This window comes from Numida meleagris, chromosome 2 (genome assembly GCF_002078875.1).
Source record: "Numida meleagris isolate 19003 breed g44 Domestic line chromosome 2, NumMel1.0, whole genome shotgun sequence".
Lineage (NCBI taxonomy): Eukaryota > Metazoa > Chordata > Aves > Galliformes > Numididae > Numida > Numida meleagris.
In genome coordinates this window covers 73,897,713-73,913,199 of record NC_034410.1, presented here as the reverse complement: position 1 = coordinate 73,913,199, position 15,487 = coordinate 73,897,713, and the positions used below count along the sequence as shown (strand labels likewise).

General features: G+C 40.9%; 1 protein-coding gene across 1 annotated transcript in view; it reads right to left on the bottom strand.

Annotated features, from left to right (window-relative positions):
- The window catches only part of MARCH11 (membrane associated ring-CH-type finger 11), a 30,553-nt gene extending 22,718 nt beyond the window's left edge, over positions 1–7,835 (bottom strand). The window contains exons 1-2 of the mRNA XM_021387785.1: positions 7,471–7,835; positions 6,183–6,338 (exon numbers count right to left, since the gene is read on the bottom strand). Of these exons, the coding sequence (XP_021243460.1) occupies positions 6,183–6,338; positions 7,471–7,737 (423 nt within the window). The 5' untranslated portion in view covers positions 7,738–7,835. The remainder of the gene's footprint in view (positions 1–6,182; positions 6,339–7,470) is intronic.

Here is a 15,487-nt window from a genome sequence, read left to right as displayed (position 1 = left end):
TAATGAGCAATGGAAAGTGAAAGAATAACATAGGAAGGGGAACATACACACCTTGAATACTATTCTGTGGTTTTTTTTAAGTGTTCTATTTATTTTGCATAGGTACTTGATTATTTTAATGCACAGTTCAAAATAATGACAGATCTGGCAAGAATGCAAGAGAGCTAGATATGGTAAGTTTAAAATCATTATCTACTTATTAGTGCAAAACTGTTCTCTGTTCTATAATTAAAACTTCTTTGCGTAACCTATTTTTTACTGCAAATCCTCTATCTGAAATAAACAGACATAAGCACCAGAGTGGCTTGTCTATCTCCCTGCATGCCATAGCTGATGCTCCAACAAGAGTGACAGATGTCCTGAGTTCTATCAGTTAAGATGCCAAATTTGACCAAATGTTCCATGTAGGAACACACAGAGAATCAGGAAAGATGATCACAAGAGTTTGCTGGTGGCACTACAACCATTCTAGCAACATCCCAAATATTAACTACACCTTTTGGATCACCACTTCAATCTTCAGCTATTCCAACCATCAAGTAAGCACATTTTTTTCACCATACACCTCTAAAATCCTGTCTAGACTAGGAATATGCAAGTTTCTGAGCTGAATCATGGTTTTCAAACAAGATATCTCATTTTTGGCGATTCGGACCTAAATCTACCCTCTTCTTCATTTTCAGCTCTCTCATAGAACTCTCTAGAACCAAATCAACTTCCTCTCCTTCTACCAACCTTCTATTGTTTGTTCACTTAACAACTTTCAACTTTGGCCTCTCCTTTCATTTTCAGTTTTCCCCTTACAATTTCCCATGTTTCTTCCTGATGGCTTCAGCTCCCATGCTGATTGTCACTCTGACCTCGTAGATGAATATCATCTCTCTTCATTGGGCTTACAAATGTGGCTCGGTGTTCGTAGTTAACAGCCATTCAGTGCTTTGAATAGCTTTTCTCCTAGGTCTATTTCAAGTTTTTGTTATTAATTCTTCTTTATTCTTACCAAATCATTACTGTGATATCACTGTGACAGAATTAGTCCCTTTTGCTTACATATTGTTCTTCGTTATTTTATGGCTTTGAGATCACTGGTACTGATGATCAGCAACTTCCACATGTCAGTGGAACTGCTCAGTGTGTATCAAAAGGTTTACCTACTCTAGTAGCTTCTCCCTAGAGGTGGTTAAAAGTCAATGCTTCGGAAAACAAAGAGCAACTACTTTGTCTAAGCTGAATGACAAATCTTTTGTTTCAGATTGCCCTCCCCTTTCAAAACTTACATATGTGGTATATATGGATCTCAAGATTTTCATGTTCCAGCCTTTCTCCAACCTGTGAATCTGTTCTGTAATGCAGTTAATATCTTTAAATATCTATTTGGATCTTACTGTTCACAATATTTCTAAAACTTGCAGGTGCTTTCTCTGTGTTATATATATAAAACTATCTATATAAAAAATTAATTTCTCATCATCATTTTCATCTTAGGTCTCAATTACTGTAACACAGCTTTTAAGCTCTTGACAAATGTAATTTTCTCAGCAAGTATCAGCCTGTTTTAAATACAATTTTATAAGCCCTCTACTTGGCCGTGTTACTGCCCTTCTATCACCCCCGTACTGGTTCCTCTCTTCTCCATCATACCAAATAAAAAAAGATTTGATTGTTAAAGTCCTTACAGGCTTTTACTGACATATTAATTATCTTCTAATGACTACTCAGACACTGAGTCTCACCTCTGTTCAGTTCATAATACCTATCTCAGACAAGTATGTTTTTTCTAACAGCCCTTCCTTACTGCTTTCACATTCAAAAGATGCCTGCAAAGCCTCATTATTTTCTTTTCAAGGGTCACTTTAGGAGTCATCCCATTTGAGATGCCAAAAACACAAGAATATTTAAAAATGGTCAGTGTGTTAGTCTGCACAGATTTCTCCCTTTTCTCTTATGTAAACTGCTCTGTAAATGGTCCAAGATTGGGACTATCCATTTTCTTCTTTGCATGTTCTGACATAGTAAATAACACCATGTATCCTCCTGGATCTTCATTACAGGCAGTGTAATAGCAGTAATACAAGATTATTGTTAGAAAATGGTATAGTTTAAAAAGCACAACTGGAGATTTGAGCCTTCTCTCTTTCCCATTCTTAGTTATGGCTTACAAAAAACAAATCTTTCATCCAGCTGAGCACAGTCATTAGAGATAACTTTTATTACATATTTACTATATTTACTACACTGGCCTCGAAATTTAAATATCTAAAGAACTTAATAATTTCTGCATTTTTTAATATAAAGCACATGCATGTACCTACATGCATTCTGCTACATAGTCCTTCATCGAATTGATGTCACTGTGATAACCCAGATAAGTGAGGACTATTCACATAAACGAAATTTCAAAAATTCAGCCTATAATTCATTGAAACTGTTGAACATAATTTTTATGCTGAATATCTCAGACATTAATAATCCCAGTGTAAGCCTCTGAGAACCACAGCACTCATGAGTCATATTCCACCTCAAGTGATTACGCACTTGCTTAAATAATACTGACTACCACCCTCATTTTTTTTGGTCTGTATTCAAAAATCAGACCTTATAATTAAGAATTTACTTTTTAAAATAACTGATTGTTTTACTGCTTTCAAAAAAAGGTGATGAAATGCCATGCAATTAGCTTCTAAATTAGCACACCAATTTATTGTACCAGTTTTGGAACAAGTCCAGTTCATCTGAAGTACTAGAACATAATGTGTTAGTGAACACAAATGCAGGGTATATTAAATATCTCACACAGTCGTAACTTTATGGCAGACTACTGTAACAGTCTACAAGAATCCCATTCTCTAAATATATTTATTGCTAACTTTTATAGAGATGATGTTTTTAGCACCAAAGCATATTTTCCCAATCTTTGTGTGACTCTGTTCCACTTTTAAGCATTATTTCTGAACCACACAAGGGAATTAGCATTCTGCAATATACATTCGTATTTAGCTGCAAGACTTGTGAACTAATTTAATAACAGTTTAATAATTATGCAGCTCTAAAAAATAAAGCAATGTTTATATTTCCTTTAGGAAGGAGATCCTTACAAATTATAAGGCCTAACTAACCAGTATCAACAATATTTCTGCTTGTGCTTCTTTTCTGCTTATTAACCTATAATGCAATACTAAATGATTTAATTTTCAAGTCAGACACTTAAAGTTTCTCCTTTCTCTTTGTCTCAAAAAATATCAAAAATTCCCTGCCTAAGCCAGTATTTGTTCCATCTCCTCTCATTATAATTTTGGGTATTTTTTTGCAACTGATTTCTCAACATAACCTTGCCTATTATTGGATCAAATTCCTCTCTGCTGTAAGAGTTAAGTCCAGCAACATGAACATGTGCTTTCATTAAAGGATTAGTCCAAGGTTAAATATGTTTCTTCAATATGATGCTGAGAAGAATGCTGGAAAAAAATGGATTAAATTGCATTTCTCTGTCAAATGTCATATCAGATGTCACCATGTTGTGTACTCATCTTCCACTGTTAGCCCATTGGTTAATCTAATTTTTTTTTTTTATGTTATAAGACCTATTCCTGTATGCAAATTCTGTGTGCTGCCAGCACTGGCTTCTTAAAAGGGAATTAACTAATAATTGCTGAAATGTACAAAGTGATGCTGAAAAAAATCTACGGAAATAGGCAGTTAGCACAGTAAATTTTTTTCATTGAATGTACTGCCTCCAAAGAGGTCCCTTTTAGGATTACCTTCCTGCCACGAAGCAACAGAAAACATGAAAAATGCTAGATTTTAAATGGAATTTTCAAATGTATTCCAATGTTCCGGAAGAAAACATAGAAAATTCTATTTATTAACTTTGTAAGCATTGTGACATTCCATAAATAGCTGAGATAGAAGTAAACCTGGAGACCTGGCATAAATCTGCATAGACAATTTAGCTGAGAAAATGTTACTTTGGTAGATAATATTTTTGTCTCTTTGAAAGATCAGTTTTCACAGATTGAATCCATAAAAGACTGGAAGGGACAATTCTGAGGACATGGACTGCCAGCTGTAGAGATAGTGAATAACTCCTATGCAAATATTGTATCTAATGTAACGCAGGAAGCCTTGCTTGCTTCAGAACTTCTAACTACCTTCAGTATTTCAATGAAGATGTTGTAAACTATTTTTGCACTGAAATGGTCTAACTGTAGCCCTTAGATTTTTATAAAACCTGATCTAAAAGCTACCTTAAAAAGGACTTCAGTGTAGTTAAGCAAATGATAAAGAACCTGTCCAAAAGCTTAAACAAGGGCAGCTATTAAAAATGTCACAGTCAATAGTATGGAAGAGAGGTGAGGGCATATGAAGATTGATTGCCCTTAGCAAAATACACAGTTGTCCCTCTGAAGAGATGTAAAACCTTTTGAGTTTCAGGAATCTGATCCTAGGGATGCAACATGAATTGTGATTTGAGTATCCAGCTCCATTAAATCTTTTTGTATCCTGTCATGTCAAGAATAATAAAAAAATAAGTCATTGCTATAAAAAAGAAAAATACCATCAAGAATTAGTCAGGTATTTTTATAAGCTATTAAAGGAGATACCTGAATTTAGTTCCTTACTTCAAAAAAAGACAGTCTGCCATAACTGATGAAGAGAATGACACTATCTTTTGGCTCTTCATGTTGTTTCTACTTCTCTTGTAGCTTGCCTAAATATTGCTGTCATCCACTAAAACTCTCTGCTTCCATTTTCCACAGGTCCAACAACATTTCATATGTACTTTGGTATCTCACTTGCCCTCAGCCTCTGTTGCAGAGCCTCTTGTAAGTTATATTGTATCTGCAGATATTTTGGCTACCTTTGGGGATCTCAAATTGTACCAGTTGCCAGCTTGCAGGAAATTGTTCCATGCCCTTGCCATTAAAATACTATGTTCAGGGACTACCACTGCAAATAGTTTATAATGATATATCTCTTGACAGGAAAAAGGATACAACTGCTGTGAATATTCAGGAAATAAAGATTTTCAAAAGATTTTAAAAACCCAAAAGGATCAAATAGAATACCATGCTGAGCTGCCAAACTACCAAGTAAAGCCAATGTAGAAGCAGAATCCACCACCTTCAATTTCTGGAGGCTTTTACAAATCTATTACTTTTTTTAGCAGTATAGAGGTTCTATCCAGAAAAGCTTATAAAAAATTCCTTTTGTGGATTCATTAAGGAAAACCCTGAAGTCACAACTGGCTCTGAAAGTATTTGTACCTAGTATGAACAGCTGCAAACAAATTTTCCAGATATCCTACATCCATGAATGCTTATTATTGACACACAACTGCTGTTACCATCCAAGCATGCCTTTTCTATAAAAGTCCTCTCAAACTTGGATGCAGAAAAATGACCCTAGTGCTTTGGCCCTCAGGGACTTCATAATCCCTGAGCTCATAAGATCAAAATAATAATAATAAAAAAGATACAAGTAGCTTACTAAATGTGTTCCTCAGATGTATGAAATTCAATTTCTAGAGTGTAATTTAAAGTCTCTAAAGAATTCTGATATGCAAAGACTTCCCAACAGACCTCCTAAAGCTTTGAGTTTCCCCTCCCCTCTCCCTGAACATGCTACCACTATAATATTCTAACTTCCAGCTGCATGTTGCATTGCTGACAAAAGGGATCTGTGAAAAACATTATTGCACATTTCAGCTTCTGAATCAGCCATTGGTGGACAAATCTTAAAGACCATTCTTCTACTCTGGACTGTGCTAGGACTGAAAAGTCACATCGTTTTACTTTTTTGGACCTCATACTAGAAGAATGAATGAAATCAATCTCTGACTGAGTCTTTACCAAAATATAAAAATATTTTTAAAATTTAGAAAGAGAAGCAGGGAGATGCAAGTTTTTCTGCCATGTCTCAGTATGACTTATCTAATTACAGGATTTAGCAACCTCTCAGGACCTCTCTGGCAAGACAAACTACAACATACCACAATCAAATGACTGCATGTTTTAGTATATAACTGCAATTAAAACCTAACCTCAAGTGGGTGCAGGGGCTAACTGGTGAAACATACAGGCTCTCCCACCAAATTTTTCAAAAATCTAGAAATAAAAGTAAGTACTATTTTGTTTTTCAAAAATTACTGGAAAGGCATATTTTTAAAAACTAACAAAAATTACCTGGCAAGGCTTCTTCATTTTAATTGCTATAACATGGTATCTGTAACAGCATAGTTCACAGGTCCATGACCCTCTTTCACTAATCCACTTTAACAGGCAAAGTTGATGTGTGTATCGTACTGATCCATCACAGCGGCAAGGATTTAACAATTCACCCTGAAAAGGCAACACGAAAGCATGAATTGTACAGAAATATTTTAAGCATATGTACATTCAGTACAAAAGCATTTACAGCTCTGTAATTATGAACTGGCTCCGACTTCAATACATGAAATAATCAGCATGTATTTTTTGCCGTGGTAATCCTCAAAAGCTAACCTGTCTTAAAAAAGATGCAAGTGTAAAAAAAAAGTACAGTGTACAGTAAGAGCCAGGTAAGCCAGTAAAAGTACAGAGCCAGGTAACTATCTACGCACGTATGTGTATCTATGTGAAAAAAAGATCACCGTGCATCAGCCAACAGTAGCATATCTCAAATAAGTACCTCCCAGGGAGGTGGTGGAGTCACCGTCTCTGGAGGTGTTCAAGAAATGTGTAGATGTGGCAATGAGGGTCATGATTTAGTGGGCATGGTTGTGATGTGTTGACGGTTGGACTAGATAATCTTAGTGGTCTTTCCAACCTTAATGATTCTATGAAATGGTACCAAAAGTGGCTTGATGTATTTCTCCAGTCATTGCTAGGAGAGAAACTGATGTCATCACAGAGAGTCGTGTTCCTTTGAGCAGGGTTCTACATTGAACAGCCAGCCAGCTGTCAGACAGGACCAAAAGTAATCTAACTAAACACTTCCCTCATAGTTCATGTATTTCTGCCTTTTATAAATTGGCTATTTGCCTTTCCTTGAAAGGATTCTTTTAGCTAAACTAAAAGACATGATACAAACTGCTAGTTACAGACCCACTGCTGTAATGTAATGACTGAGAAGACACTTGGACGCCTTTTCAACGTTATCTGCAAGCCAATACTCTCATTTTAAAGGACAATAGGAACCAAAGAAATTTGTATGGTTAAAGTCCCCGAGAGGAGAGCCAGCGAACGTGATGGTCAGAGGACAAGCGGCGCATAAGCCAAGCATGGCAAACCTCTGGTTCTCCCCACCGCCCTGCCCCGAGCGCTCGGCACGACAGGCTCAGCAGCCAGGGCGGCGGTTGTTCCGGCCGGGCTCCGGCCGAGCCCAGCGGGCAGCGCTGCCGGCGGGCGGTACCGGGCGGCGGGAGCCAAGCAGGCGGCGCCGGGCGCTGTCCGTGGTGCTGATCGGGGCTCGCGCCGCGGGGTGCCGCCTCACCTGCTCGGGGCCCTGGAAGCAGATCTTGCAGATGGGGCCGGCCCCGCCGGGGTGGCTGCCGCTGCCGCTCTCGCTGCTGCACACCGAGCGGGTCTCGGGCTTGTCGTCGGCCGCCGCCCCCGCCTCGCCGCTGGGGCCGCCGCTCTCCCCCTCTGCCTGGGAGTCCCCGCTCGCCTCCCCCGCGGCGGCCGGCAGCTCCGGCGGGACGTCGGGCTCCCGCTGCGGCTCCCCGGCGTGCGGAACGCCGCTCCCCCCGGCGCCGCTCATGTCCGGGGCAGCGCGCACCCGCGGCGGGGAGAGCAGAGCCCGGCGAGGCCGCCCTGCGGGCTGCGAGCGGCCGGGAAGGTGACCCGGCGCTGCCGCCTCCCTGCTTCCTTCCCTCCCTTCCTCCCTCCCTCCGTTCGCCGCGCCCCGGCGGCCGGGTCCGGAGCCGCCCCGGCGGCGTGAGCGTGTGTGTGCGGTGCGGTGCGCGGGGGCGGTGGGGCGGGGCGGGGCGGGGGGAGGTGCCGAGCGCGAGCGGGGACCGGTACCCGGCGCGAGCCCCGCGGCCGTGGGGCGGGAGCCTGTGAGGGCCGCCAACGCCGCCCCGCCGCCCGGGCTCGGCCCTGAGGGGACCCGGCGCTTTGGGGGGCTTGGGGTGCGTCTGCTGTGAGGCTGAGGGAACGGGCGAACGTTCAACAGGTGTTCCCGGGGGCAGAGCGGCGGCTCGCCGAGTCTCTTGTGGCTGGCTTTTTTTCTTCTTCTGTATTTTTTTTCTTTCAAAAATGCATTACATCACCTCGTTTTCAAAATTAATCTGCTAAAAGCGTCACGGTCGTCTCAAAAAAAGAACAAAACAACACACCACGTTGGCTAGAAGTTCTTCAGACTTTGGCTAGGCAACGTATGTGTGAATTTCAGCATCCAATCTAAAACCAGTGCACATTTCATCTCGTGAAAATGACAGCAACTGCCTGCGTGGGGGAAGGAGAAAACGAAGAAGACAATTGTGAAGCCACATGCTCCTCTACAGACAGATTTAGATTCAAGCGGCAATGAGCTCGCCCATCCTCACAGAATGCACCGGTGGCTCTGCGTTTGCCATTGGGATGAGGACGTGCCGGGGTGAGGAGAGCCACTGCCTTCCCCAGCAGCGCTTTGGTGGCTCTCTTGATGCAGACGTTTTGTCAGGAAACAAAAGAAGTGTGTAGAGACAGAACCCTGCTCAGCCAGCAGCCGTGTGGCTGAACACCCACCAAACACCCCTCCAACCCTTGTTCTGATGGCTCAGCGCTAGCTAGGCCCAATGCTGGCCATTTCACTTGGCATTAGGGAGAGATAGTCTAAGCCTAGGATTTCTTTTGTTCCCAAGGTGGTTGTTAAGTAGGTGAGTGACATGGATTTGTCCTGATTCGGTGATGTAAAAGAAAAATATCGCATCGACGGTGACCTTTTGGTGAACTGTGGAGTTAAGAAATTCTTCTACATTTAATTTAAGGAATTTCTTCTACATTTAATTTTCTCACAGCAAAGTAATACCTGGAGAAGTTGCCAGAGAGACTAAAGGGCGATGGGGACAGACTTAATCAAATAGATTAATTCTAAAGGGAGAAGGGGCGATCACAAACAAAGCCCAAGAAACATCAGAAGAAACAGATGAATCCAAAGTGCTTGGTAAAAGAGAGACAGAACCAGAAGGAAAAGACAGGGAAACTAAGGTAGTGAAATGAGAAATGAATGCTAAAATGTTACTCATCTGCATGAGAGAAAAACAGCATGCCCTTGCTATTTGTTATACGTGGGGTTTTGTACTATTTTTCTTTCTCATCCCTTCGTATGTCATCACAAATTCAATAAATAACACAGCTTTTGAGAAGGATGCAAAGAGAAGATAAAAATGTCAGCAGAGAAATGGAATGGTTCCTTAATATCAGAAGAAGAAAGAAAGATGTGACTATACAGAATAATGCACTGTATTAGGAAGGTTAATCTTTTCTACTTAATCTTGCTCAAAATATGTGCACAAAATGACTCTTAAAGGGAACACATCCAGTCTGAATTGGAAGAACGATTCTTTCTCACATACGTAATTAATTTGGAGAGTTGATGGTGAGTGGGTATTTCATAGACATGAGGTTTTTAATACATCACCTGTTTGCACGTCTATCAGCAGCTAGTGTTATGCCAGCTAAAATAAAAATGCAGAGGCTATTGATCCTCATGTTTCAGAGAGTATTAGTGTTATTTAGCATGCCGGGGTGGGAGGAGATGCCAACAAAAGAGCATAAGGGGTGAAGAACATTGTATAACACATCCTCCAACCAAAGTAACATTCAGCCTTCTGCTGAGTGAGAGATGGGGACAGAAGCCAAAAGCAACGATTGAAACAGAAAGAAGAAAAATTTAAGCAGAAAAGAGTGTTCTGCTTCATAGCAGCAGTAGTGTAGGTGGTTGGGAGAAAGAGAAAGAGAAGCTGAAAACAGGAAGAATGAATATGGGATTAAGACGGCGGACTGCGTCTCATGAGATTTACATGCAAGCACAACTTTGTGACATGCTCCTTGAGCAACCTTGGGCAAGTGACCTGAAGATACTGGCACGCTGTTACATGAGCACGGGCTGATCACTGCTTGGGGCCAGCAGCCTGCAGGAGTATGGGTGTTACATCTGCCACCTCTTCTGAGAACAGCAGGACATCTCAGCTGGCACCAGATCCCCAGGTGTAGGTGTAGCTTCCTTCGTCTCTCCTTATCCTGCTCTCTATGTAAACTTGAAAAAATAATGTTTGCATTCTCTGTTCTCATCCTGCCTCTGCCTTTATTACTGGCAGAATGAGGCCACATTTGTACAGCCTTGATCTTGGCTAAGATATCCACGTATTACAACAACACAAATTATAAGGAACAATGATACAAGTAAAAATAACACCGAGGTAATAAGACCGTGGGACAGTGAAATGAATTGCATTATTAGTGGGCAATGAAAAAAGCAGAAATACAGCTCCCAGGGGAATGAAAGTTGTCTCTCCTTTATCTTGGTTGTGCAGGAATAATAGACAGAGGCAACAGAATACTTGCAGGATATTATAGTGGAAGCACTGTGTCACTGCACATTTAGAAGCCAGCTCCAGCTCTCCTTTTTTCCTCAAAAACTTTCACTAATCCATCACTCTGTACCATAAATACAGTAACAGAACAGTTCAATTACAGGTTTATTCCATTTTGCTCCTTCCTGTATCTCTAAGGAAAACAATATGATATCGTTCTGAAATATTAATAAGGGAGGAAAGAGAGCAATTGCCAGTATGTTAGATACAAAATAAAAGGAAGTGAAATCTACGTAAATAAGAATGCAGAAACATTACTATTCCATTTACTAAATAGTATGTATATGTCTGTTTCAGAATGAAGTTCTCCACAGGTGGTGGACATCACCTGTAAACAAAAATAAGCCATTTTGACTGTAAGCAAACGCTTCAGTTTAATTTGAAATGTGCTTTACATGTTTCGATCAAGATGTAATGTACTTCTGAGTAATATTCCCATCTGTTAAACTTCCACGTTCCACTTTACAGCACAAAAATATCTGTGCAGATGGTTAATAGCAATGCCAGTGACTGTGTTATTTGATTGTTCATGGAATGTGACTGATTTTTATTATGAACACATACTCATTCCACAATTGAAGCTTTTACAGTTATGTCAAGCAATTAAAATCTCATGTACACAGGAACCTATTGTCTCATGAAAATCTTTTTTTTAATATTACTCTTGTTTTTTTTGAAATATGTACCTAGATTACTATCCAACCCTGTGTTGCTGCATACTGATAGAGCACTGAATAACAAAAGCTTCCAAGCAGAGCATCTACTTGCATTTCTTCCTCAGATCTCTGCAGGAATTTCCCTTTGGTGCTGGGATCCTGAGCACATCACTGCTTCAGGATGGTTGGTCCACGGGACTCAGGGGAGCTGTGGGTTGACCCCTTCCTTCCTCCGGTGACTAAGGACAGGACACTTCAGGCTGTGCCATGGGGCAGCCACATCCAGGACCAGCCTCTGGCTGTAGGAGCTGACCCTGGCCGAGCCTCTGCCCTAGGGCCCCTGCCTGCCCTATAGCTCCCAGTCTTCTAAAGGTGTGTATCTGCTGACTATTTCAGTGTGCTTCCAGAGCCTGACACAGATGATGATATAAAAGTTTCAATTTTTTAATACGATTTTTCTTCTTGGCACAGTCTCATACCATACATAATTGCCATGTTTTCTTTATTGCATTCCTGTCTTATTTGCCAGTATGCTGTTTTTCTTCAGAGCCACTAATTTATTTTTAAAACATTTGAAAATATCTATGATTGATTTTTCCCACTATGAAATACAGACCAAATAGCTTCCTGTGAAATGCAGTTTCCCTTTTCATTTTTAACTCCTTGGAAGTTTTGTGTTTTAAATTCTGTTATATCAGGTGCTGAGAGGGGGAAAAAAGGTCTTACATGGGTTCTTGAATGAGTTAATCATTGTTTAGAAATAAATTTAGATCCTTGGTTTATTTTGGAAATAGATCAGCTGTCACGGATTCTAGAGGATGGCACCACTGAGTTCAGTTTATCGAAACAGAAATGACAGAATGTCAATTAGCTTTTCCATTATGTGTCATATGAACAAAAGCAAGGCCAAAGAGAATTTATTTTAGTATCAGCTGTACGGATCGTTTTTATCTGTTTACAGAAAAAAAGAAAAATAATCTCTGTTTGTTGGTAAGCATTTTCCTTGGATTTCTTTGCCTAGAATCATCAGAATGAATGTAATATGTAGTAAAGGCAACCGCAACTCTTGAAAAGCAGTGGTGAAACAATAAAATTAATGCATCAACTCCCCATATCCTTACCCACTGGGTTTTAGTCCGTTTGGTATACCACTGGTGTATGTCTGGCAACTTAAAAAGCTATGGACTGCCCAGCATTTGTGGTAAGGCAGTGAAATTTGGCTTCTACTTCTGAATCTCATTTTGGGGGACGCCACCATGATCTGGGCCCCTGTGAGGCTGGAACTTCAGCACTCACAAGGCAGGAGGCAGAATTTCCCACAGGTAGTTATTAGCAAGAAGGAAACAACAGTGAATTTGTGAGAGAGATGAAGTAGAGCTCATCCCACTTACATCATGGCGTCACACTTGTATCACTGACATCAGATGCTCATTGAAAAAGCGTGGAGGTGACTCTTCACAAAACAAACCACAGAAGGCAACAACTTATTTACTATGCCAAAATGTTTTAGTTACATATGTGGCAGAAAAAAAAGGGCATGCATCCAGGTTTGAGATTTTCATTCCTGGCTGGGGAAGCATTGGTGTGGCTGTTCCATGTACCATAGGTAGTTCTTGATGGTCTCATCTCCGAGGGCTCAGTCTTGTCCTGGAAGTAAAAATGCAAGTCCCTCTAGCTTGGACTAAAGGTATTCGACTTCTGACATAAAGCAGTCGTAAACCTCTCTGTGTGGTTTAAGTCACAGGATGTGTCGTAGCTATGATGAATCAGCATAGCTTTCAGGATTACCCAATCTAGTAAGTGTTTTCTAAAAATCTGCATGGCACAAATGCAGTCAGCCAGTCCTCTGTTACAAATCTGCTGAGAAAGAATTTCCTGTCATCTGCAGATAGGAAACTCTGCCTCCTAAGGGGAGCCAAAACATTAATGTCAGCTGATAGAAGAGCTGGAAATAGAGTTCTTAATTTCAAAGTTTCAATTTGAGTGTGCTTTATTGTGAAATAATCTTTTGTACACTATCTTGCCGCTCACCAGCCCTCTCAAAAATAATTTAAAAAGGCTATTTAACAAAACTGTCTGTGTGTATCAGGAGCCAAAATTCTGCTTCTTGTGATAAATTTGTGAGGAAATACATAGTAGTCACCACAAATCGTGTGGGATTAGATTAGGAAGGTGTTACATCACTGAAGAGAGTCTTTCTAATCCTTACAAAGTCCACTGTATGTGCCAGTTAAATTATCTTATTTCAGAAAGACAGTTACATAAACCAGAAGTTTCATCTTTTGTGCTTCTTAAAGGGGAAGCTGTAAATACCTTGCTCCTGCTGATGCAGATGACTACTGCCTTGTCCAAGTGAGATACTAGGTAAATCTGTTTAATTTTTTTGCCTTTGTTTTTTTCCTCTGAAGGCGCTTGAAGAAATGCGAGGTATTGCAGAGGGCATATCATCCAGTGTGGGAAAAGGAAAGGAAGCTGTTGTTTTTGATGGATGCTGCTGAATGTTTAATCAAGGTCTGAAATCTGTCCTGGGGGTGTGTTGAGCAAGGAGTTATGCAGAGAAGTGAAGGCAAGAAAGGCAGGACAGGGCAAGGACAGAAACGGAAACCACAGAGGCACCTACTGCTGGTGGTAATGCAGAGCTGGAAATTTTACAAACTCAAAAAGAGAATTCCTCTCTAGATACTGTATGTAAGAATGATCCACCTGCTGCAAGGCACTGATGCATCCTCCACTACTGAATTTTCGTGAATGTGGTTGTTCTCAGGACTGGATTAGAGAAGCAGCTGCCCATTGCTCTACCATGTGGATTGTGTGCAGAGGTAATAATTGCTCAGATCCATTTATCTAACTTGCAGGTTCTCATTTTTCAATTTGGAAGTCACTGCCAAGGCTTCAGCCATCCTCCTCTGCTTCCTGCTTCATGAGTACTTATTACAGACTGTTCAGATATGCAGAATTTGGACCTTCGTTACATTCTGTGAAACTCCTGGTAAAGAAGAAATCATTAAGCAAAGGAGATTCGTTTACAGGACTGCTGGGTCCTTTTTACAGAAATAGTACTTGAAGGAATATTTTCACAAAGTGTGCCAGTGGTGGGATGAGAAGACTTAGTCATGATAACATTAGCTTTGCAATGCTTAGGATTTTAAAACTAGTATTAAGAGTACAGTAACACCCAGAGCTGGCTGTGGCAAGATTTGCTGTCTTTCACTGAACTTCTTTCATTCATGAACTTCCAACACGCTGAGCACACAGAGGGTGAAGCGCATATCTGTTCGATATCCACTTCCTTCACCGCACACTTTTCTCTTTCACTGCAGGAAGGCAAAGTAGGGATGAGGGGGATTTGGCTAGGGGATTTGGCTTCACACTCAGCATCTGCAAGGTTACTGCAAAGAGAAATTGGACAAAATATCTTAGAGAGGTGCAGAACTAATGTTTCATTAACCGCCCCTTCCTGATGAGCTGTGCATTGTTCAGTCTGAACCTGAACAGTGAATAGAATACAATCTCAGAGATAAAGGCGTGTGTTAAGCACACATGTGAACCACTGGAGCACAGCTACAAGAAAAGGATAGAGTGCAGGTTAGTCCTGCAACTGGTTTGAAAATTCACTGACTGCTAAAGCTGCAAAATGAAACATGTCTGTGAGGTACTGGACATTGTGGAGACTCTGGGACTGGAATGGCTGCGGATCCAGTGGTACACACTTCAATGAAAACCATAGGTGTGCTCATCGGGAATCTGCACCCTTAGAACACAAGATACCATTGTGTTCCTCTAAGCCATAGCTTGCACATATGCCACAGGACCTACAAGAAACCTGTGCCCTTCTAGGGTAGTATCTGGAGGTCAAGTAGTATACCTAAGGGCATTCAAAATGGCATTAAATACCTGTGTGCTTGCAGCTATTAAACCCAAAGTCAACCAACTCCAGAGAAATAGAAGTGAAGCAATGTCACACTATACTTAAATGCATCTCAAACTATTTTGCTAGACTCCTTGAGAACTGAAGCATTACCACTCCCATTTCATTCTGGCTAAGTTCCTTTTCTCTCTGTCATTTATCGTTCTGGGGTGCTGGTGGTAGAGAGAGAGAGATGTGGGCAATGCTAAACTGGATGAATAGATCCAGGATGAAACTTTGAAATGTGTAAACATTAAGCCTATTGCTAATAATGGATCTACAATTAGTGAACTTGACCCTTGTTCTCCTGGTAACAAAGACTTCTCTCTGAAACAACTGCATGAAACAGTAAGCAATTACGTTCTTCTG